The sequence below is a fragment of the Oncorhynchus tshawytscha genome, linkage group LG08, assembly GCF_018296145.1.
Source record: "Oncorhynchus tshawytscha isolate Ot180627B linkage group LG08, Otsh_v2.0, whole genome shotgun sequence".
NCBI classification, from domain to species: domain Eukaryota; kingdom Metazoa; phylum Chordata; class Actinopteri; order Salmoniformes; family Salmonidae; genus Oncorhynchus; species Oncorhynchus tshawytscha.
In genome coordinates, this window is record NC_056436.1 from 32,596,536 (window position 1) to 32,622,111 (window position 25,576).

The 25,576-nt window shown below is 42.3% G+C and overlaps 1 protein-coding gene across 3 annotated transcripts in view; it reads right to left on the reverse strand.

Annotated features, from left to right (window-relative positions):
* The window catches only part of LOC112256611 (low density lipoprotein receptor adapter protein 1-B), a 54,237-nt gene extending 31,047 nt beyond the window's left edge, over positions 1-23,190 (reverse strand). Inside the window, exon 1 of one of the 3 annotated variants that reach the window (XM_024429962.2) lies at positions 22,907-23,189. In XM_024429962.2, coding sequence (XP_024285730.1) covers positions 22,907-22,991 — 85 coding nt within the window. In that variant the 5' untranslated portion in view covers positions 22,992-23,189. Of the gene's footprint in view, positions 1-22,906 lie in introns of all 3 variants that reach the window. The other 2 variants (XM_024429960.2, XM_024429963.2) reach the window with 2 other exon arrangements.
* Between the last annotated feature and the right edge of the window lie 2,386 nt (positions 23,191-25,576).

Here is a 25,576-nt window from a genome sequence, read left to right on the forward strand (position 1 = left end):
AGTCCAGCTAACCGTAACCAGGGCTTCTAAGTGACTGAGGGAGGTTTAATGGTCTGTAATGGTCTTAATGTAAACCTAGACTTACCTTATAGGAGAGTCTGGTAAACGCCCATGATTGAGGTCAAGAGCCCACAACCACCGGGCTGGTAAACGCCAATCTGACCGTGGGTCCTCCACTGATCCGACAATGCACTTTACACTAGGAACAGAGACTATGTTCCTAGACATTACAGCATGAAACCACTAAAAGCTAATTATGCTCCCTTATTAGGTTGCTAAGCAGACGGATATGGCCATTGTGAGTGATGCTTTCAGTTTTACAAGCAGAGGTATAGTCACTTAGGCTTATTAGTGTATTATAGGTGAAATGCCAATCGAGTCTCATACATTCTGATAGGAATTTGACAGCTGATATGTGAACTTTAAATGGTGGCAGGTATCCTAGCGGTTAAGAGTGTTTTGCCAGTAACCGGAAGGTCACTGGTTCGAATCACCGAGCCACCAGGTAAAAAAATAATAATAATAATAATAATAAATAAAAAAATAGTAGATGTGCTTTTGAGCAAGGCACTTAACACTAATTGCTACAGTAAGTAGATCTGCACAAGATCTACACAAGATCACAAGATGCTAACTGATTAAAATGTTATTTTATACAGTAGGCTGAATTCACTGCACCACTGCTCATTGGGCAAGACAATGGTTTCCAAGATAAGTAAAGCTACATTACAATTACGCATTGATCCGACCACAAGGGTCCTGAAAGCTAGTCCTTGAAAGGGCATCAAGCCGTCTGAAATTACAAACATCCTCCTAAAGAAGACATTTTCCACCAGCTGTTTCTTCCTACTCAGGCAGCTGTCAGGTCAGACCAAAAAAAAACATGCAATGAAGAATCAACCAGTTGAGGTTCAGTTAAAACCTTAGAGGCATTTCTTCCTTTCAAAAAAAAAATAATCTCCAATTCCAATTCCTAGTAGAGGCCATGGGGGGTGGGGGGGGAGTTGACCAACAGTTCACTCTCCACAGGACCTCAGTGTAATCCTTTTCTCATGGTCCTCCCCCACAGAACCATACATTTACATGGCTCTGCTCTTGCTCTTCCTCCATCCCTTCCTCGCTCTTCCCCTCACACTCTCTGTACTTCTTATAGAAAACTGCAGGAGAAAAAAAATCAACTATCTAGCAAAATGATGTGCCACAAAAATAAATTAAAAGGTTCATGCCTAAAAGCAACGGAGTAATGGAGGGGCAATTTTCCACGTGTGCCAATTACTCCTGAAATAGCTACATTAAAGTACATCTACCCTTTGAAGCCAAACTCAATGTTCATGAGAGCGGGGTAGTGAGTGAGCTGGTGCTATTTTTATACACTAGACTATACTCAGAGAGCTGCTTCGTATGGATAATTACCCCTTTCCATATTGTACCAGAGCTCCACAATCTCCTCGCGGTGATTAGTGCTCTCTTCAAAAGGCTGTCTACGCTGTCTGGTCAGCAGCACTGCCTGTAAATGAGCAGAGCGCTGGAACACTAATGCATGCTGGGAGGCCCATGCCGTTTGGCAGCAACAGAGGACCACAGCTGCTCCCAGAGCAGGGGACATAAAAACAGTCGCCTCGGCCCGTGATCTTCAAAGCCAAGCCTGGATAATGAAACAGTAGATGTCGGTGTGTATATGTATGGAAGCTGCACTCAGGCACTGGTGGGGTAGGTGTCTACCTCTGCTCTCATGGGACGACATTGAAAACAGGCCACATCGAACCTTAGTCTACATAGACAAGAGACCGAGGTGATGGGGGCTTGATTAAGAACAAGCCAAAAATCTCACACCAAAGCCAGCCGCTGCACAGTGCACGCACATGACTTGACCGAGGCATGTTCACCGATACATTCCTGTGTGCAAATCCGATCCTCTGGAAAAATTTCAACTAGGCCTTACTTGAATTACCAGGCACCACCATCATGAATTAACAATGAAACAGTTGCAGGAATACAAAATATAGAACCCCACTGAATGTACAGACATTCTTCAAACAGTAGGGTGGCAGGTAGCCTAGCGGTTAAGAGCATTGGGCCAGTAACCGAAAGGTTCTCCAAGCCAGCAAGGTGGAAAAATTTGCAAGGCAGTTAAACCCAAACAACTGCTCCCCAGGCGCCAATTAAGGCAGTCCACCGCTCTGATTCTCTGAGTAGAGTTAAATGCTGAAGACACATTTCAGTTGAATGCATTCAGTTGTGCAACTGACTAGCTATCCCCCTTCTCCTTCCCAAAGACTCAGTGAACACTGTGTACAAAACATTAAGACCACCTTCCTAATATTGAATTGCACCTCCCCCCTTTGCCCTCAGAACAGCCTCAATTCGTCTGGGCATGGACTTTACAAGGTGTCATAAGCATTCCACGGGGATGCTGGCCCATGTTGACTACAAAGCTTCCCACAGTTGTGTCAAGTTGGCTGGATGTCCTTTGGGTGGTAGACCATTCTTTATACACACGGGAAACTGTTGAACGTGAAAAGCAGCATTGCAGTTCTTGACACTCAAAGCGGTGCGCCTGGCACCTACTACCATACCCCGTTAAAAGGCACTTCAATCTTTTGTCTCCCTCTGAATGGCACACACACACACACACACAATCCATGCCTCAATTGTATCGTCGCTTAAAAATACTTAACCAGTCTCCTCCCCTTCAACTACACTGATTGAAGTGGATTTAACAAGTGACATTAGTAAGGGATCATATAGCCTTCACCTGGATTCACCTGGTCAGTCTACGTCATGGAAAGTTAACGTTTTGTACACTAAGTGCATGTCATAGCTGTTAGAAGTCTGAACCAATTCCAGAGTGTCTCCCGTCACAGCAGAAATAGAGCTTGTCTGGTACCTGGATCGTGTGGAAGATGCTGGCGTTTTGGCAGCAGTGAGAGAAAACCAGTGAATGGCTCTGAATATCAAAACAGATGTGTGCCAGCGGCTGCAAACGGTCTACCAGTAGGCCTGTGTGTCTGTCAGTGGTTGATTCAGTGTGTGGAAATTCCACCCATCGGAGGTCTCGCAGTACGAGTGGGAAGCATCAGTGATAAGTGCCCTTAGCCGCCCTTTGAGCTTCTGTAGCTGTAACACACCTTTGATGTGGGACCGGAGAACAGGGCAGAGATCTTGTGTTTAGAACAGGAGCTCAGACTCATCTGCAGCAACACACTGACAGCATTTGTCAATCCTCCTCCCAGTTCAGTCAGGTCATTTGTCCTCACATCGCTCCTGACCTCAGCTGCACGTGCCACCGAGACTCAAATGCACTGCTTCTGAATATCAATAACAGCATGGAGACCCTGGGTTCACCCAAACACACAGCGGCCGTTCCCTCCCTTGTAGCATTGACCAATGGGCGTTGAGTTCAGAGGATCACTGCCTTACTCATAGAGGAAACCCATTAGCCTGCCTTAGTTAGTTATATTAAATTGAAGCTACATTTTCTGAAGAGAAATTTGAAGAATACCAAATTCAACTTGTGTAATTAGACGATCCTTTAGTACCACTAGCAACAATTCAATGAGTAGTTGTGAAAAACTGGACCAAAGCTATTGTATTTACACAAATATATATTTTTAAATTTAAAATATATATATATTTCTTAAATCGATGAATATGGTACAGTAGGGAAAAAGATACACCTCCCTATGCTCTTCTCAGCTCTCAAAACAATGTGTGCTGTGCAGCAGGTAGTACTTCACATGGATGAGAGCCTTTTTACGCATGTTGGTGCTAGCAAGCAGGCCAGATAGTGCTAGGTATCAACAGTCAATCCAGTAGGGTCTGGATATTATAGTCCGCTTCGATTGGTCAATCACAACACGATGTCGCAGAGTATTTCAATAAAGTTCAGCTTACTCCAACTATGGTCCGGCCCTGTTCACGTCCCTCACCCATGCTCACACGCCTACTTCTCTTCTTTATTGAAAATTAATGGGCTTCTGTTGTTTCGTCGCTCCCAACGTGCTATGTGGATCTCGTGTGACATGGAGCTATATAATGGAGCTGAAGTGTTGGACAATGAGAGAGAGAAACAAAAGACAGTCAAACAGAGAAAGACCGAAAGAGAGGGAGGCACACACACACACACACACACACACACACACACACACACACACACTCTCAGCCAGGAGGAGACATAACACAGCCAGTCTTGACAGGCCATTGCATGTTATTCAGATACAGTGCATTCGGAAAGTATTCAGACCACTTGACTTTTTCCACATTTTGTTACAGCCTTATTCTAAAAATGGATTAAATAGTTTCCCTCAATCTACACACAATACCCCAAAATGAAGAAGCAAAAACAGGTTGACATTTTTGCAAATGTATTCAAAATAGAATTTACATAAGAATTCACACCCTTCACTCAGTACTTTGTTAAAGCACCTTTGGCAGAGATTACAGCCTCGAGTCTTTTTGGGTATGACACGACAAGCTTGGCACACCTGTATTTGGGGAGTTTCTCCCATTCTTCGCAGATCCTTTCAATCTCTGTCAGGTTGGATGAGGAGCGTCGCTGCACAGCTATTTTCAGGTCTCTCTAGAGATGTTCGATTGGGTTCAAGTCCGGGCTCTGGCTGGGCCACACAAGAACATTCAGAGACTTGTCCCGAAGCCACTCCTGCATTGTCTTGGCTGTGTGCTTAGGGTCGTTGCCCTGTTGGAAGGTGAACCTGAGCGCTCTGGAGCAGGTTTTCATCAAGAATCTCTGTACTTTGCTCCATTAATCTATTCCTCGATTCTGACGAGTCTCCCAGTCCCCACCACTGAAAACATCCCCACAACATGATGCTGCCACTACCACGCTTCAACATAGAATTTTTTTCTCATGGTCTGAGAGTCCATTAGGTGCCTTTTGGCAAACTCCAAGAGGGCTGTCATGTGCCTTTTACTGAGGGGCTTCCATCTGGTTGTCCTTCTGGAAGGTTCTCCATCTCCACAGAGAAAGTCTGGAGCGCTGTCAGAATCATCGGGTTCTTGGTCACCTCCCTGACCAATACCCTTCTCCCCCGATTGCTCAGTTTGACCAGGCGGCCAGCTCTAGGAAGAGTCTTGGTGGTTCCAAACTTTTCATTTAAGAATGGAGGCCACTGTGTTCTTGGGGACCTTTAAATGCAGCAGACATTTTTTGGTACCCTTCCCCAGATCTGCGCCTTGACATAATCCTGTCTTGGAGCTCTAAGGACACCGTAAAATGTGGGATCATATAGACAGGTGTGTGCACCTTTCCAAATAATTTCCAATCAATTGAATTGACCACAGGTGGACTCCAATCACGCTGTAGAACCACCTCAAGGATGATCAATGGAAACAGGATGCACCTGTGCTCAATTTTGAGTCTCATAGCAAAAGGGTCTAAATAAGGCATCCGTTTTGATTGTTAATACATTTGCAAACATTTGAGCACCTGTTTTCACTTTGTCATTATGGGGTAGTGTATAGATGGATAAAAAAAAGTAAAATCCACAGCAATTTTAGAATAAGACTAACGTAACAAAGTGAGGAAAAAGTCAAAGGGTCTGAACACATCCCAAATGTAATGACTGTGGAAATGTGCACGGGCTCTCAGTGAATGCAGCAATAGTAAGACTCAGAGCGAGTGAATGACAAAGGCATTCAATGACAGAGAATGAATACACACATCATGGCTGTGCATTTCCAGTGTGGAAATAGGATGGTTATCGTTTCTATTTTGGTGTTCTAGACATGGGCGTTAAGAATCTCAAGACAGAATCTTCACTAGTTGATAGGGGTATGCTGTCCCATAAGATAATTAAAATAAATCAAAAACAAACCCGCCCCTCTCAGAGATCCACCTACTCTACACCATGTAGGCTATGTGGTGACAAGGCGGATCAGGTTACTATGTCTTTAGTGAGTGTAGCAGAGTGCTAGCTGACGTGGGTTAACCCACTCAACTTACACATGGGCAGAGACAAACATGTCACCTAAAGTAGCCTCTCAAGTTCTCCATCATTGCAACAACGCCAAATCAAGTAACTGTAAAGCCACACGGACATGAGTTAAACATTTAAAAAAATATATTTTTTAAAGTTTGTCAATAATAGTCCGTTAGTTACACTTCCTCATTCCATTGGCAGGCTGGCTGAATTACTTCTGCTAGCTATACTCTGCTCTGCTGCTCCAGTTTACATACAAACAAAAACATTCAGGTAAATTATTAACAACACCTACATCTCCAGCAAGTCAAGCCTGCTGTATCAACAGTTTTGCCTTTGTAGAGCCTGAACAAGCTTCTGACAGTTGAGAGCTCCCTGCACAGTGTCTTATTGAGCAGAGCTAAATGCTGCCTGGCTGATTGAAGCTGAATGAATGACCCTGCATAGAGTTACTTGTCCATGCAGTAACTAAGCACTCTGATCCCCAGCAGAATGCAGGCCTGTCAAAGAGGCATTGTTTAGACGAGAGCAAGCCCAACGCACTCCAGCAGGTATATTTCACTGGTCACCCCCAAAGCCAATTCCTCCTTTGGCCGCCTTTCCTTCCAGTTCTCTGCTGCCAATGACGAACAAACTAAATAAAAATTTTTTTTTTTTTTTTTTTTTTTTTAAATCGCTGGAGATTCATATCTCCCTCACTAACTTTAAGCACCAGCTATCAGAGCAGCTCACAGTACCTAGCATATCTGTAAATAGCCCATTCATCGACTTCATCCCCATACTGCATTTATCTTGCTCCTTTGCACCCCAGTAGCTCTACTTGCACATTCATCTTTTGCACATCTATCACTCCAGTGTTTAATTGCTATATTGTAATTACTTCACCACCATGGCCTATTTACTGCCTTCCCTTACCTCATTTGCACACACTGTATATAAACTTTTTCCACAGTAGGTTTGTTTATTCATGTGTAACTCTGTTGTTGTGTGTCGAACTGCTTTGCTATTATCTTGGCCAGGTCACAGTTGTAAATGAGAACTTGTTCTTAAAATAGCCTACCTGGTTAAATAAAGGTGAAATAAATTAAATAAAAAAACACTTAGCTCTGCCCACCTGCATACCACCTACTCACACCACATAGAAATAAGAGTGGATTTCTTTCCAGTTGTCCTCTACTTATTGCACTCATATACAGTACCAGTCAAAAGTTGACACCTATTCATTCAAGGGTTTTTCTTTATTTTTTACTATTTTCTACATTGTAGAATAACAGTGAAGACATCAAAACTATGAAATAACACATATGGAATCATGTAGTAAACAGAAGTGTTAAACAAATCCAAACATATTTTAGATTCTTCAAAGTAGCCACCCTTTGCCTTGATTACATCTTTGCACACTCTTGGGATTCTCTCAACCAGCTTCACCTGGAATTATTTTCCAACTGTCTTCCCACATATGCGGAGCACTTGTTGCCTGCTTTTCCTTCACACTGCGGTCCAACTTATCCCCACCTCCATGCTTCATGGTGGGAACCACACATGCAGAGATCATCTATTCACCTACTCTCTGTCTCACAAAGACACGGTGGTTTGAACCAAAAACCTCACATTTGGACTCAGACCAAAAAGGACATATTTCCACCGGTCTAAAATGTCCATTGCTCGTGTTTCTTGGCCCAGGTAAGTCTCTCCTTCTTATTGGTGTCCTTTAGCAGTGGCCTCTTTTCAGTAATTCAACCATGAAGGCCTGATCAACAGTCTCCTCTGAACAGTTGATGTTGAGATGTTAAGATGGGCAAAAGAACAGACACTGGACAGAGGAACTCTGCCTTGAAGGCCAGCATCCTGGTGTCGCCTCTTCACTGTTGCTGAGACTGGTGTTTTGTGGGTACTATTTAATGAAGCTGCCAGTTGAAGACTTGAGGCATCTGTTTCTCAAACTAGACACTAATGTACAGTACTTGTCCTCTTGATCAGTTGTGCACCGGGGCCTCCCACTCCTCTTTCTATTCTGGTAAGAGACAGTTTGCGCTGTTCTGTGAAGGGAGTAGTACACAGCATTGCACGAGATCTTCAGTTTCTTGGCAATTGCTCGCATGGAATAGCCTTCATTTCTCAAAACAGGAATAGACTGACGAGTTTCAGAAGAAAGTCTTTGTTTCTAGCCATTTTGGGCCTGTAATCGAACCCACAAATGCTAAACTCGGCCAGTTTTATTGCTTTTTATTTAACCACGTAAGCTAGTTGAGAACAAGTTCTCATTTACAACTGCGGCCTGGCCAAGATAAAGCAAAGCAGTGTGACACAAACAACCGAGTTACACATGGAATAAAAAAGCGTACGGATGGCACTGTGATTACTCAGCAATCTGGATGCAGTCCGAGTATTGGAAGCTATTTTGTAAATGACAGTCAAGGATCGGTAGGATAGTCAGTTTACGAGGGTGTTTGACTGCGTGAGTAAAGGAGGCTTTGTTGCGAAATAGGCAGATTCTAGATTTAATTTTAAAATCAGGACAGTTTTCAGCTGTGCTAACAATTGCAAAGGGGTTTTCTAATAATCAAATTAGCCTTTTAAAATTATAAACTTTTATTAGTTAATGCAACATGCCATTTAAACACAGGAGTGATGGTTGCTGAGAATGGGCCTCTGTACGCCTATGTAGATATTCCTTTTTTTTTTTTATCAGCCGTTTCCAGCTACAATAGCCATTTACAAAATTAACAATGTCTACACTATGACATTTTGATATGATAATAATGGACAAAAAAAAAAAAAAAAAAGTAGCATTTTTAAGTGACCCCAAACTTTTGAACGGTAGTGTACGTAAACTTTGTTAAAACTCTGCTGTCCTTATTCGGTCTCTAAATGTTGTTTCACTAGCAGCAACAGATCACCAAGTAAAATTCTGAGTATGTGTAAATGTACTTGGCAAATAAAAAGGTGATTCTGAAACAGGTTTTAAAAACGCAAAAGCGACCAAAAGCAGGAAACAAACAAAAGCGCCAACATCAACAAAACTGATCAGAAATTAAATGACGGAATAATTATATTGGAGCAGTCGAACGTCTAAATTCGATACCATAACTTACTGACTTTAAGGACGAAAGAGCATAGAGGAAATATATGATTTTCAATGTAGACTATTCCATGACTGAATTGTGCGTCACATATATTCAACCAAAACGGAACTTTTTAAATACCCATTCTTGCCTTAGCATTTACTGGTAGATATAACTTGGAACATCTTTCCTACCGCTACCGCTCTTTGCTCCAAGCAACAACCAGCTGTTTGAGAGTTGCGCCCTCTTCTCTGCCCGACATTATCTATAGGCTATGTGTGCGCAGCACGCGTGATAAATAAATCGACATAAGGAACAAACAGCTTCGGGAATCAATCTGTTTTTAATCAATTATACACTGGGTGTACAAAACAGGCTGTTCTGGTGGCAAAAGAGGGTGCAACTCAATATTAGGAATGTGTTCTAATGTATAGCCTAGATGAAAATAGCATTATTACAAGATTTATTTTCACTGGCCCAAGCAGGAAACTGACGGGGATGATCTACTGCCCCGGAGGGTTTTCAAAACCACCCCTGTATGTCAAGACGACAAACAGACAGGGGCATTCCCGTTTATTTTTGATCAATTGCACATGGTTTGAATAAATCAGGATTGTGAACCACCATAAAATGTGTTGCACTGCCGAGTCAAACGGTCGCAAATGCGACATTTTGGTCACAGCATCAAACCCTGTTAACCTCTTAAATGTAATGGCAAAATGTAGATTTCCACCTAAATAGACATACCCAAAAGTAACTGCTGTTCATGTGTAATTACATAATTCTGACAAGCGAAATCTTCATATATTTGGAAAGACATCTGGGAGATTGAGGAAATGATCAGAAGATAGGAGTTACATACTTCAGAATACACAAGATCAAGCACACACAAAATAACTTTGTTTTTTGTAAAGTCATCTTTTATTGACAAGCTATATGTGAATTATTGATGACTAGTGCTGGAAACACATCCGATGGCTTCCACAACATGTGAACAATATTAGAAACAAAAAATAGGATTGATAGACCTAACAACTGGAAATGGGCAGATGTTTTAGTAAGTGGTGCCAGGTGGGATCACGGGGCTTTTCCAAGTGTCCCTAAACCTCTTCAAAGTGGCATATGTCTATAAATTAGATACTCCAGTGCTATTACACATTTGCAATCCCTAAATGCTATTTGTTCAGTATAATAATATCCAAGTGTTTTTTCAACCCCTTGAGTGGGGGGTCTTGATGGTTGGGAGGTTGCTTTGGGCCCCCAATTCAGCCATTTTCACCACCAGCTGCTCTCAGAAGCCAACTAGGAGAGAGGGGTTTGACCTTTTGCTTTGGCCATCTGCTTGTGGAGAACTAAAGCATTTACTGTAGCAATGTCCACAAAAAAAGTCTTATACCACTTCCTGGTCTTGTGGAGGGACCTGGTAGTAGGCTATCAGAGCATCAGATCGGTCGACAACCCCCATGCTGGTATTGTAGTAGTTCATAGAAACATTCTTCCTGACCCATGCCCCATTGGCATTTTTCAACCTCCTTGAGAAATGGTCGTTATTGAATGCCTTATATTGTGTGGTGAGCATGGTTACTTCCCTAGTGTCCTTCCATTTCACAAAAAGCAGCTTGTTAGTTCTGATCCAATGTATAATCCCCCTCTCCCCTGTGTTTGTCATGTCATTTACCTTGGTCTTGGGAAAAACGATTCTGTTAGGACAAATGGTGACACACACTCCTATTGTCTTTTTCAAGGTTTATGAAAAGCATGGGACTAGTATAAAAATTGTCCACAAAGAGCTTGTACCCACTGCCAAGTAAGGGGAAGTCCATCAGCTGCATGACAGAGTCATAACTAAGGTCTTCCTAGTGGGTGTGATCGCCTTGCCTTCATAGATGAAAAAGTTCCACGTGTAGGCAGAATCAGCTAGCACAACGAGCTTGTAGCCCCATTTGGGTCGGCTTATTTTTCATATATTGCTTCAAGCCAATTCAAGCCTTTGAGGCAACCATGCACTAATCTATAGATATATTTTGCGCAGGCTAGAAGTAAGATTTGCATGCCTCCACCATGTCATGATAAAGGAGCTTGACTCATGCAAGATGATCATACCCTGCAGTCCCCGTCTGGTCATTCGCCTGATCCTTATGTGAAAAGTACAATTGATGGCCAAGAATCGGTTTTCACTCAAACCGATAGTGGGGACTTGCTCCAGTTGTCAATTAGTCTTGATACATTTACCAGTCCCAAGTAAATCACCAAGGAAATGTAGTTGAGCATGTCACCCATGGTGACAGGTTTCCAGGACATCTTCCTTCCCCCTGCTGCTTCTTGTCCCCATACTTGTTGGCATTTCTAATTAGTGTTCCCAGTACAGTTGTTGTTCCCTGGTAGGCTGTCTTGTTCAGGGGTAGAACACCAGGTTTTTACCTTGTCAGCTCAGGGACTTGATCCAGCAACCTTTCGGTTACTGGCCCAACGCTCTAACCACTAGGCTACCTGCCACCCCAAAATAGAGTTGCCTGTAATGAGATTTGAACACACAACCTTCGGGTTGCTAGACGTTCATGTTATACACCCGACCAACCACCCTACTTGACAATGGTACAGGAGAAAGTACTAGATTGTTGCATAACACAGAGTAGTTGTCAGTGTTTGATTTGGTGCGCTTCCAAAACAATTCCAGCTGACTGGAGGAAGGGATTAGCAGATCAGATAAGACTCTAATCGCTGGCCTGTAAGTCCCAACAGTGAGACACGTGCTGTGCGGCACTGATCAAATCCACTGGGAAAGTAAGGAAGAGGGGGGAGGAGGGGAATTGTCCCAGCCGTTAGGGATAAAACCAGTGGTCAGCTAGGGCCTGTGCTGTTATAGAAGAAAAAGAAACGCACACCTATTAAGACGAGGTGCTGGCTAGCGGAGTAGAAACTTGTAAATAAAAGAGCCACACGCTCTAGGAGCTCAGATGTTTGTGATTATACCCTGATGAAGACAGCTTGGCTATCGAAACATTGGTATTACATTATTGCATCTGAGCTCCTAGAGTGCGCGGCTCTCTTTTATTTTCAAGGGCCTGTGCTGTTAACATGTGCGTGAGGAAGTGGTACAGCAAGCAGTGTGACATCCTTTACACATACAGTCCTTCGCACATTGTTCTTAGATTAATTGACAGCCCTCAGAACAGAGAAAGAGGGGGGTAGATAAAGTCCCAATGCCACAGCTGGGACACCTCATCCAGGAGGCTACATAAATAAACTTGTCCTTTAATTGGATTTGAAGGCCTTCAACTTGCTGTAAATAGCCTCAGACTCCATGAACAAAGCATTGGCTTTCAGAGTTCCGAAAGCCAAACAGTCTACTGTGTAGCCTAACACTTGCTTAACAATACTGGTATCACACACACAGACAAAAGTTTGGACACACTTACTAATTCAAGGGTTTTTCTTTATATTGTAAAATAATAGTGAGACAAAACTATGAAATAACACATGGAATCATTTAGTAACCAAAAAGTGTTAAATCAAAATATATTTTATATTAGAGTATTCTTCAAAGTAGCCACCCTTTGCCTTGACAGCTTTGCACACTCTTGGCAGTCGCTCATCTGGCTTCATGAGGTAGTCACCTGGAATGCATTTCAATTAACAGGTGTGCGTTGTTAATTTGAGGAATTTCTTTCCCTTTTAATGCGTTTGAGCCAATCATTTGTGTAGTGACATGGTAGGTGTGGTATACAGAATATAGCCCTATTTATTAAAAGACCAAGTCCATATTATGGCAAGAACAGCTCAAATAAGCAAAGAGAAACAACAGTCCATCATTACTTTAAGACAAGAAGGTCAGTCAATCTGGAAAATTAAGAAACTTAACATTTCTTCAAGTGCAGTCATAAAAATCATCAATCGCTATGATGAAACTGGCTCATGAGGACTGCCACAGGAAAGGAAGAGACATAATTACCTCTGCTGCAGGGGAAAGGTTTATTAGAGTTAGCAGCCTCAGAAATTGCAGCCCAATTAAATGCTTCACAGAGTTCAAATAACGGACATGTCAACAACTGTTCAGAGGTGACTGGTGAATCAGGCCTTCATGGCTGAATTGCTGCAACGAAACTAGAGGTCGACCGATTTCAAGAATTTCATAACGATCGGAAATTGGTATTTTTGGGTGCCGATTTTTTAATACCTTTAATTAACTAGGCAAGTCAGTTAAGAACACATTCTTATTTTCAATGACGGCCTAGGAACGGTGGATTAATTGCCTCGTTGAGGGGCAGAATGACAGATTTTCATCATGTCAGCTCGGGGGATCCAGTCTTGCAACCTTACAGTTAACTAGTCCAACGCAATAAGGACCTGCCTCTATCGTTGCACTCCACAAGGAGACTGCCTGTTACGCAAATGCAGTAAGCCAAGGTAAGTTGCTAGCTAGCATTAAACTTATCTTATAAAAAAAATCTATCATAATCACTAGTTAACTACACATGGTTGATGATATTACTAGATATTATCTAGCGTGTCCTGCGTTGCATATAATCTGACTGAGCATACAAGTATCTAAGTATCTGACTGAGCAGTGGTAGGCAGAAGCAGGCGCGTAAATATTCATTCAAACAGCACTGTCGTGCATTTTGCCAGCAGCTCTTCATTGTGCGTCAAGCATTGCGCCGTTTATGATTTCAAGCCCATCAACTCCCGAGATGAGGCTGGTGTAACCGAAGTGAAATGGCTAGCTAGTTAGCGGGGTGAGCGCTGATAGCGTTTCAAACGTCACGCTCTCTCAGCCTTCTAGTAGTTGTTCCCCTTGCTCTGCATTTGTAACGCTGCTTCGATGGTGGCTGTTGTCGTTGTGTTGCTGGTTCGAGCCCAGGGAGGAGCGAGGAGAGGGACGGAAGCTATATTGTTACACTGGCAATACTAAAGTGGTCCATACAGAAATCTTTTTTTCGAGATAGGTGTGGAAGTACTTGACTGGCCTGCACAGAGCCCTGATCTCAACCTCATTGAACACCTTTGGGATGAATTGGAACGCCAATTGCAAGGCACGCCTAAACCACCCAACATCAGCACCCGAGCTCACTAATGCTCGTGGCTGAATGGAAGCAAGTCCCCGCAGCAATGTTCCAACATCTAGTGAAAAGCCTTCCGGAAGAGTGGATGGAGGCTGTTATAGCAGCAAAAGGAGGGGGGGCAACTTCATATTAATGCCCATGATTTTGGAATGAGATGTACAGGGACTGTCGGACCAGTAGTAGGGCACCAAAAGTAGAGCCTACAGACTTTTACTTCTCTATGGTTATATGGCTCTCCCCATGATGTCACCTATAATATTCTGGTCACACAGGCCACAATAACCAGTTGGCCACGCTCTTCAACATAACACCATGATCATGATGTTTCAGCAACCACCAGAAAAAAGAAAAAAAAAACTCTCATGGCAGGTAAATGAACAGCCATAAAGTGGCAGGTAAATGAACAGCCATAAAGAGCAAATGGTTTTTGCGCTTCACCTTGACCTCAGGTTACATTCACTTGGGGATTTCCCCAGGCCTCCATCTGTGCATATCCTGGATCAACTGGTCAAGCTTCTAAATCCAGTATTTCCAATGTAGGAATGGCTCCAGGGAGGTAGCAGAGACAGGTCCTAGGCCAGCACTTACGCAATGTGTCCAAAGCGCAGACAAACATAAAATATAGAATTGGAAAGAAAGTATTAAGAAAAGAAACCAAATGTATTGACCTGAAAAGATGATAATTGTTGATGTGAAATATAATTTGACAAACGAAAGCAATTCAGACATGGTGAGCTGTGCAGTGTAAGCCTTTGTAAGCAGCAAAATCACAAGAGCTGTTTGAAGCCAGCGGGAAATGACATGGGTGTCACATTTTATTCTATGCTGAAGTCAGGCAGGGTATGGAAAATAGAAGACAACTGACTTGTGGTTTTAGAGGATGTTAGTTTGACTGCGCAATCTATGACGAAATGTGCTATTATTATAATAAAAGACATTCTCCAGAATTGTTACAGGGATTGGAATTGTTTTTAGACCACAGTTGTATTCCTTGCGACTATGAATGCCTTGAATTATGCTCAATGTGGTTAATGCTTTTTGTGTCATTGTGTAATTGCTGCAGATTTGAGAAGTCTCCCTTGAAAACGACACTGGATCTCAATGGGATCAATAAATTATAAACAAATAAAGGCAAGGTTACCAAAAGGACAGAATGTGTGTGTGTGGGGGGGGGGGCGGGGAATGCTCTTAGCATGGATGCCAAAAGAAAATTTGGCATGCATTTACAAGGCCAAGCCCAAAGCATGAGCGCCAAGAGTTGTCAGAATGTTTTCGGTAGAATCTCACATATCTAGCATACATGATGTAGGGGTAGAGGACACTAACATTTAATCCAGGTGCGTTTGGACTGGTAGGTGCCTTGCATGGACTCCAGACATCTCAATAACAAAGCCCTGAATACTTCCATTTCGTAGTCTCAGCATTGAAAGCAGCATGCATCACTTTCACAACGAAAAGGACTGTCTTGCAGCAGTGGTTCAGTTTCCTGTTACGACAAGCTGAAACAAGTTGCTTTCGATCAACAGCTGACGGCAGCTACCTGATCTAGCCATGCTGTATTGAAATAACCACATGGAAACAAGAGGCAGTTATAATGAGTGGTTCAGTGTTATGACCATAAGCACTACCGTACCTTGCTGTGAAGAGAGTGTGGGTGAGAGGAAATGCAGGTCTAAACTAGAGGCCATCACAGTCCAGGGCCCACATGACATGTGTTGAGAGGTCAACAGAAAATATGAAGATGCAACTTTGCCATATATCTTTAACCATGGGTATTATCATCTTCCACAAGTCATCCCTGCCAGGAGAGATCGGGGACTGGGACCAGGCCTCTAGAAAGCCTCTTTACTCCCCCAGAAAGAAATGGACCAAAACAAAGAATTGATAGCTCAGCAGGGCACATGTGCCATCATGCTGCCAAGTCTGTCAACGACGCCATGGTCTAGGAAGGAAGGAGAGACAAGGGAGGGGGCAGTTTCTCTGTGAAACCAAGGCTATGCCTCTCCTTTGACAAGACATACTACAGTAGTGTGACCATGTGCACCCGCCCGGGTGATTGCGCATCGCCAACATTGCATTGCTCTCTGTATGACAACCCACTGAAGCCAGAGATCAAAGCCATTGTGAGAATCCTGCAGCTTTGATCAACGCTGGGAGCACTACTTAGATGTTGACCCATAATTGACATGTAATTGACATTCATTGAGTACAAAAACAATAGAATAGTGCATTCACAAAATATTCAGACCACTTTACTTTTTCTACATTTTGTTATGTTACAGCCTTATTCTAAAATGTATTAAATTGTTTTCTCCTACCCTCATCAATCTACACCCCAAAATGACAAAGCAAAAACAGGTAAAATACTTTGGCAAAAGTATTAAAAATAAACATTTCAATAGCACATTAACGTAAGTATTCAGACCCTTTACTCGGTACTCTAAGCTCCGTCAGCTTGAATGGGGAGCGTTGCTGCACAGCTATTTTCAGGTCTCTCCAGAAATGTTTGATCGGGTTCAAGTCCGGGCTCTGGCTGATCCACTCAAGGACATTCGGAGACTTGTCCCGAAGCCTCTCCTGCATTGTCTGGGCTGTGTGCTTAGGGTCATTGTCCTGTTGGAAGGTGAACTGTCACCCCAGTCGGAGGTCCTGAGCGCTCTGGAGCAGGTTATCACATCTCTCTCTCTATACTTTGCTCTGTTCATCTTTCCCCTGGATCCCGACTAGTCCCCCAGTCCTTGCCGCTGAAAAACATGCCAACAGTGAAGCATGGTTGTGGCGATGGTTTTCAGAGGCAGGGACTGGGAGACTAGTCAGGATTGAGGGAAAGGTGACCAGGTTTCCTCCAGATGTGACCCTTGGCATTCAGGCCAAATAGTTCAATTTTGGTTTCATCAGACCAGAGAATCTTGTTTCTCATGGTCAGAGTCCTTTAGGTGCCTTTTGGCAACCTCCAAGTGGCCTGTCATGTGCCTTTTACTGAGGAGTGGCTTCCGTCTGGCCACTCTACCATAAAGGCCTGATTGGTGGAGTGCTGCAGAGATGGTTGTCCTTCTGGAAGGTTCCGGCATCTCCACAGAGGAACTCTGGAGCTCAGTCAAAGTGAGCATCTGGTTCTTGGTCATCTCCCTGACCAAGGCCCTTCTCCCCCGATTGCTCAGTTTGGGCGGGCGGCCAGCTCTGGGATGAGTCTTGGTGGTTCCAAACTTCTTCCATTTAAGAATGATGGAGGCCACTGTGTTCTTGGAAACCTTCAATGCTGCAGAAATTTGTTGATACCCTTCCTGCAGATCTGTGCCTTGACACGATCCTGTCTCGGAGCTCTACGGACAATTCCTTCAACCTCATGGCTTGGTTTCTGCTTTGACATGCACTGTCAACTGTGGGACCTTATATAGACAGGTGGGCTTCCTTCCAAATTATGTCCAATCAATTGAATTTACCACAGGATATACCGGAGCTCCATTTTGAGTGTCAATACAAAGAGTCTGAATACTTACGTAAATAAGGTCTGTTTATTTTATTTGTAAAAATGTCTAAAAAAACAAACAGCTTTTGCTTTGTCATTATGGGGCATTGTATGTCGATTGAGGAAAAAAAAACAATTGAATCAATTTTAGAATAATGCTGTAATGTTACAAAATGTATTAAGAGTCAAGGGGTCCGAATATGTTTCTGTGTGTTAGAGGTCGACCGATTAATCTGAATGGCCGATTTTCATAACAATCAAAAATCTGTATTTTTGGGCACTAATTTGCCGAATTTTTTTTATATATAAAAAAAGTTTACCTTTATTTAACTAGGCAAGTCAGAACACATTCCTATTTTCAATGACGGCCTAGAAACGGTGGGTTAACTGCCTTGTTCAGGGGCAGAAGGACAGATTCTCACCTTGTCTGCTTGGGGGATCCAATCTTGCAACCTTACAGTTCACTAGTCCAACGCTATAACAACCTGCCTCTCTCTCATTGCACTCCACAAGGGGACTGCCTGTTACGCGAATGCAGTAAGCCAAGGTAAGTTGCTAGCTAGCATTAAACTTATCTTATAAAAAAAAAAATCAATCATAATCACTAGTTAACGACACATGGTTGATGATATTACTAGACATTATCTAGCGTGTCCTGCATTGCATATAATCTGACTGAGCATACAAGCATACAAGTATCTGACTGAGCGGTGGTAGGCAGAAGCAGGCGTGTAAACATTCATTCAAACAGCACTTTTGTGCGTTTTGCCAGCAGCTCTTCGTTGTGTGTCAAGCATTGCACTGTTTATGACTTCAAGCCTATCAACTCCCGAGATGAGGCTGGTGTAACCGAAGTGAAATGGCTAGCTATTTAGCGCGCGCTAATAGCGTTTCAAACGTCACTCGCTCTCAGCCTTCTAATAGTTGTTGTTCCCCTTGCTCTGCATGGGTAACGCTGCTTCGATGGTGGCTGTTGTCGTTGTGTTGCTGGTTCGAGCCCAGGGAGGAGTGAGGAGAGGGACGGAAGCTATATTGCTACACTGGCAATACTAAAGTGCCTATAAGAACATCCAATAGTCAAAGGTTAATGAAATACAAATGGTATAGAGGGTAATAGTCCTATAATAACTACAACCTAAAACGTGTTACCTGGGAATATTGAAGACTCATGTTAAAAGGAACCACCAGCTTTCATATGTTCTCATGTTCTGAGCAAGGAACTGAAACGTTAGCTTTCTTACATAGCACATATTGCACTTTTACGTTCTTCTCCAACACTTTGTTTTTGCATTATTTAAACCAAATTGAACATGTTTCATTATTTACTTGAGGCCAAATGGATTTTATTGATGTATTATATTAAGTTAAAATAAGTGTTCATTCAGTATTGTTGTAATTGTCATTATTACAAATATATTCAGCAGATTTAGTCGGTATCAACGTTTTTGGTCCTCCAATAATCGGTATCGGTGTTGAAAAATCATAATCGGTCGACTTCTAGTGTGTGATATATATATATATATATTTTTTTTTTGTCCACAGAAGTAGGGATGCACGATATTTCAGTGAAGATCGAACGGTATCGGACGATATTAGCTAAAAAATGCCAACATTGGTATCGGCCTGAAATCTAGTTTACCGCTGATGTGCAAAACCGATGTCAAAGCTGACGTGCACACCTATATAACGTAGGTACATGACGTAATGACACCATGTAAAATGTTGCGCTACACGTGCAACACAGCATTCCTAAACTCGTCCACAATGTCTGCTGTGTGGATCGATCAGTCAACAAGTCGAGCAGACATTTGAAAGAGTACCAAAATGTCATTGAGACAACTCAAAAGGCGAAATCCATTAACGCCAAGATAATGGAATTCATTGCCCTTGACCGTCAACCGTTCTCTGTCGTGGGTGATGTTGGCTTTCACCGACTTGTAGAGCACCGGTACACACTTTCCAGATGTTGCCCCACCGGAGTTACACAGTAAAAGTGTCACTGCCATTAGCTTCACGACTGACATTTGGACCAGCGATATCAGCCCCATGGGCATGCGGAGTCTGACAACACAGTGGGTCATCGAGGATTTCGTACTAAGGAAAGTCATATTTCATGTTCACGAATGTGCTGGTTGTCATACCGCTGCTGCCATTTTAATGGCATATGAGAACATGTTTGAAACATGAACACACTAGCTAGCTCCATTCAAACAACTGACTCGAGAAATAAGCTCATCAGCTGCGCCTGCGGCAGAAGTGATACCATCTGTCATGGAATTGAAACTCCTGCTCAACAAAACTTTTTTTGGGGGCAAGAAATATTTTGGATATCGGTATTGGCCAAAAATGTCATGTCAGTGCATCACTACTCAGAAGGCTTAAAGTCTTGATCTGACAGTTCGAATCACGCCTGCCTCTTTTGAATGAGTGGAATCATGAACAGTGATTTGTTTGTTATGTTCGCCTACATCCCTTGGATTCGCCTTTTTACTCCGCCCTCTCGCTGCACAGGCCGAGGGCATAGCCATAACCTTAAGTAAAATGAACTACCCCAGCTTGGAGGCAGCTCAAGTTGGCAACTAGACGCTGCGCTCCATTTTAAAACCGCCCTGCGGCTCCTGCCGTGTCATCCCCCAAACAAGCAAAAACAGACACTCGGAGGTTGAGCTCACACCAGGCAAATAGTCGCTTTTAGATATGTCAGTCAGGTGGTTGGCTGTTGAAAGATAATTATATAGCAGTAACATTTAAGGCTCTGGCTAATATTATTTAGCCAGCTAGAAAGATGAAGTAAAAAGCTAAAGTTATAACAGAGTCTACCTCAACAGGAGCAAAAAAGAAAAGAAAGAAAAGGGTACTAAGTTCTCATTAATAACTTTGCTTTAAAGAGAGTAGGCTTCTAAGAGACTGGGATGTGGTCACTCAGTGGTGAGGCTGCAATGCATGCAAGACGAAGCAGAGGAGATGGAGAGAGAAAGGAAGCAAGCAGAGAGATTAGTACAATGCAGGCCAGGTGGGGGGTGGTATCTGTACTTTACATTTTATTCAACATTCCTAAAAACAATATACTTTTACTCCATACATTTTCCCTGACACCCACAAGTACTTGTTACATTTTGAATGCTTAGCAGGAAAATGGTCCAATTCACACACTCACCTACTGCCTCTGATCTGGCGGACTCACTAAACACACATGCTTTGTTTGAGTGTTGGAGTGTGACCCTGGCTATCTGTAAATACATTTGTTTTATATAAACAAGATAATGGTGCTGTCTGGTTAGGTTAATGTAAGGAATTTTAAATTATTTACACTTTTGCTTTTGATACTCACGCATATTTAAAACCAAAATACTTTTACTCAAGTAGTATTCTACTGGGTGACTTTTACTTGAGTCATTTTCTATTAAAAAGGTATCTTTACATTTACTCAAGTATGACAATTGGGTACTTTTTCCACTATGACAATAGTCTATAGCCCATTTTGACTTTGTGACTGTGGTAACTCGTGACAACCCCAAACTTTGGGTCGGGCCCCATCTGGGTCCTCCTGAGAGAATCTGTACAAATTTTATCAAACAAGTTAAGAACTAAAAAAATATATGTTTCAATATGAACATCTCCACATCTTAAAACGCAAACAATACAGTTCTAGAAAAGTCATGTTTTAATTTTTATTAGTGGTTGTCTTACCACGGTCACCTACTGGCGTTTAGTTTACCACTACATCACTGATAAAACAGAATAGCAAGTAATATTCTAATAATTCATGTAAATGTCATCTGATCGATCATCTGTGTGCTCTATTGATTCCGTTTTTTTGTGGAGTTTGATTTAGTAATGCCTAGGAATACAAATATGAATGCTATTTCATTTGAGAATAGAGATATGTAAAGAGTTGTTCATTTTATGCAATTCATCATTACAAACTGACTGAACAGTCACTGATGCTACTTGTCAGTGTGAATAATTTGTTATAGTCCCCCCCATTTCAGGGCTATATCATTACAATTGTATAGCTAATAGGCTGTGTATTTGTAGATCGACTGATGTGAATGAACCTACAGCAGCCAATGTAACAATGGCTGGGCTGGAGTCATTTCTGCTAAAATAATTATTTCAGGCAATTTACGAAGTGTTGATCCTGTGTGTTTAAAAGGTGTCACTTGGTGTGCTTATAGGCTACATAATGTTACCCAAAACAAACTAAATCGAGCCCCCTTTAAAAAAAAAAAAAACACCACCACTACTTCACACTTTTTTTAGCACATAGCAACAGCGTGTTGCCAGGTCCGTTTTGAGTCACTTTCGCGTTCGGTGCTCTTCTAGCTCTCATACCTTTCAAGCCCTGAACCTGCTCGAGTTCCAAAATCGAAGTGAATGTAACAGGTAATAACCAGCGCGATAACAGGTAGCCCTGCTGATTCCAAGAGTATTCCATGATCTAGACCAGTCTAAAATAGCAGAACGATGCATGCTAGTTCCACTCCACGGTGACGTGGCGGAATAGACGTTCTTCACGTCTGTGAAAAAAAACAGTTTGTTACCTACCATTATATAAACCAAAAGAAAATGAACTCAAAATGAATACGGTTACATGCACACAACAATGGAATAGTGGATAGACATATTCATATAATAGTTCGATTAAAACGTCCGATACATTCAGTTGTTCCGAACTCACTTCACTCGCGCTAAATAGGGATGCTCGCTCGGTTGTTGCAAGCACATGCGCAGATCAAATACACCGCTAGAACGTCGATTGAGGTGTCCAAGTAATATTTGAAAGATTGTTCAGGAAACCAGGTGTTTTAACCAGCGTATGTTTACTTCAATTTTGACGATTAAGATAAGCAGAGTAAGGTGTTTACATGACTATTACACAACCTGCCATCATCAGTTGAATATCAAATGATTAGTGTTTCGAAGTCAGATATTGAGCATGCTAGTTAGTTAAGTTACCAAACAGTATCGTAACACCGGTACACAAAGTTGGCATGCATGGCCATTTTGGCGACTCATTTGACGGTCTGTCAGGTTCTTGACAAGCCAACAAGGGAGACACGCTCCCTAAAGAAAAAATTGTCACGTTTAAACACATTTCATAACAAATTATCCATTGGCTGTCATGGAAAACGGCAATGCATACCATACATTCAGTCGCCTGTTAGCTACGATTCCCACGATCAAGTAGGTACTTAACTTTACAGAGGGGGGGATACAGGAAACGGAGTAACGTTAGTATATGACGTTAGCTAGGTGGATCCTAGGTTATTAGCATTATTAGTAGCTACATAGAAAAGACTAGTCATCAGCCATTTTCGCTAACCTTGTATCCACTTGCTATTTAGTCAACTCGCTTCCAATACTTACTTTTATGTCTGCCTACACCCCATGACTGTTTAGCGAGACTGGGGCTCCGAATTATTGCCCTTCCAGCCGACTTCAAAGCGTCCATACCGTAATCCAAAATTGGGGCAAAGAGCCCAACAAGCTTCGGTTCTTGTCTCTCGAAGCACTTGGCCCTGTTCGTCACACACTCTCCCAAACTTTTCCAGCTGTTTTTTGTCTTCTGCTTCAGAGACAGCCCAGAATAAATGGATTATGATGTTCATCCCCACTCTGGGCGGTGTTATATGTAAATTAACCGGATAATGTATATGACGTGTATTTGTGGTATCGCACGAGCGAGGTCGCTGCCCTCGAGCTTGCACAGGCGAAGCCTTCACAGTGACTGAAATGTATACATCTGAAATAATATTCCAAGTTATTCGGATAGTTTGTCAAAAATATCAACAAATTATGTTCAGTGGAACAGAATTTAAGGTGAAATATATAAATGTATGTGTTTTCATAGGTTAATATAATTTGCATAAACGAAGTGTGGTTAAATAATGAAGTTATGGGCATGATGAATATGTAGACTAGGTTAATGAATTCCCAGTCGCCTTATATTATTTTTGTTATCAATTATATTTATTTATTAAAGACTGAATTGACATTACTCCTGTCATGGAGAAAGATCATAGATGGGCTACAATATTTGTCATCAAGAGATGATGTGCACTGCACACAGGTGATGGATTTAATCTCAAATTACACATTAATTAGATACATATTTCAAATCTTTAGATTTTCTCTCAAATTAGACATTTATTTCATATACATTTCTACCCTGGTCCCTCTTCCCTCCCCTTGTGCAACCCAAGACCCGTTCTACGCAAGCCCCACAGCTGCTGGTGAAAAAAACAGTCAAACCAGTTCCTCAGGGCAGTGTCAGTGGGCCTCTGCTCCATCACCATAGACCCCAGCTCACCTCAGATGGTCCCTCCAGACTACTCTGTCCCTCCCTGGCATGCTCTGGGTGACATGTTCACCAGTCTGGAGGCAGAGCTACAGTGCCTTGCGAAAGTATTCGGCCCTCTTGAACTTTGCGACCTTTTGCCACATTTCAGGCTTCAAACATAAAGATATAAAACTGTATTTTTTTGTGAAGAATCAACAACAAGTGGGACACAATCATGAAGTGGAACGACATTTATTGGATATTTCAAACTTTTTAACAAATCAAAAACTTAAAAATTGGGCGTGCAAAATTATTCAGCCCCCTTAAGTTAATACTTTGTAGCGCCACCTTTTGCTGCGATTACAGCTGTAAGTCGTTTGGGGTATGTCTCTATCAGTTTTGCACATCGAGAGACTGAAATTTTTTCCCATTCCTCCTTGCAAAACAGCTCGAGCTCAGTAAGGTTGGATGGAGAGCATTTGTGAACAGCAGTTTTCAGTTCTTTCCACAGATTCTCGATTGGATTCAGGTCTGGACTTTGACTTGGCCATTCTAACACCTGGATATGTTTATTTTTGAACCATTCCATTGTAGATTTTGCTTTATGTTTTGGATCATTGTCTTGTTGGAAGACAAATCTCCGTCCCAGTCTCAGGTCTTTTGCAGACTCCATCAGGTTTTCTTCCAGAATGGTCCTGTATTTGGCTCCATCCATCTTCCCATCAATTTTAACCATCTTCCCTGTCCCTGCTGAAGAAAAGCAGGCCCAAACCATGATGCTGCCACCACCATGTTTGACAGTGGGGATGGTATGTTCAGGGTGATGAGCTGTGTTGCTTTTACGCCAAACATAACGTTTTGCATTGTTGCCAAAAATTTAAATTTTGGTTTCATCTGACCAGAGCACCTTCTTCCACATGTTTGGTGTGTCTCCCAGGTGGCTTGTGGCAAACTTTAAACAACACTTTTTATGGATATCTTTAAGAAATGTCTTTCTTCTTGCCACTCTTCCATAAAGGCCAGATTTGTGCAATATACGATTGATTGTTGTCCTATGGACAGAGTCTCCCACCTCAGCTGTAGATCTCTGCAGTTCATCCAGAGTGATCATGGGCCTCTTGGCTACATCTCTGATCAGTCTTCTCCTTGTATGAGCTGAAAGTTTAGAGGGACGGCCAGGGCTTGGTAGATTTGCAGTGGTCTGATACTCCTTCCATTTCAATATTATCGCTTGCACAGTGCTCCTTGGGATGTTTAAAGCTTGGGAAATCTTTTTATATCCAAATCCGACTTTAAACGTCTTCACAACAGTATCTCGGACCTGCCTGGTGTGTTCCTTGTTCTTCATGATGCTCTCTGCGCTTTTAACGGAGCTCTGAGACTATCACAGTGCAGGTGCATTTATACAGAGACCTGATTACACACAGGTGGATTGTATTTATCATTATTAGTCATTTAGGTCAACATTGGATCATTCAGAGATCCTCACTGAACTTCTGGAGAGAGTTTGCTGCACTGAAAGTAAAGGGGCTGAATAATTTTGCACGCCCAATTTTTCAGTTTTTGATTTGTTAAAAAAGTTTGAAATATCCAATAAATGTCGTTCCACTTCATGATTGTGTCCCACTTGTTGTTGATTCTTCACAAAAAAATACAGTTTTATATCTTTATGTTTGAAGCCTGAAATGTGGCAAAAGGTCGCAAAGTTCAAGGGGGCCGAATATTTCGCAAGGCACTGTATGTGGATAGGACTCATG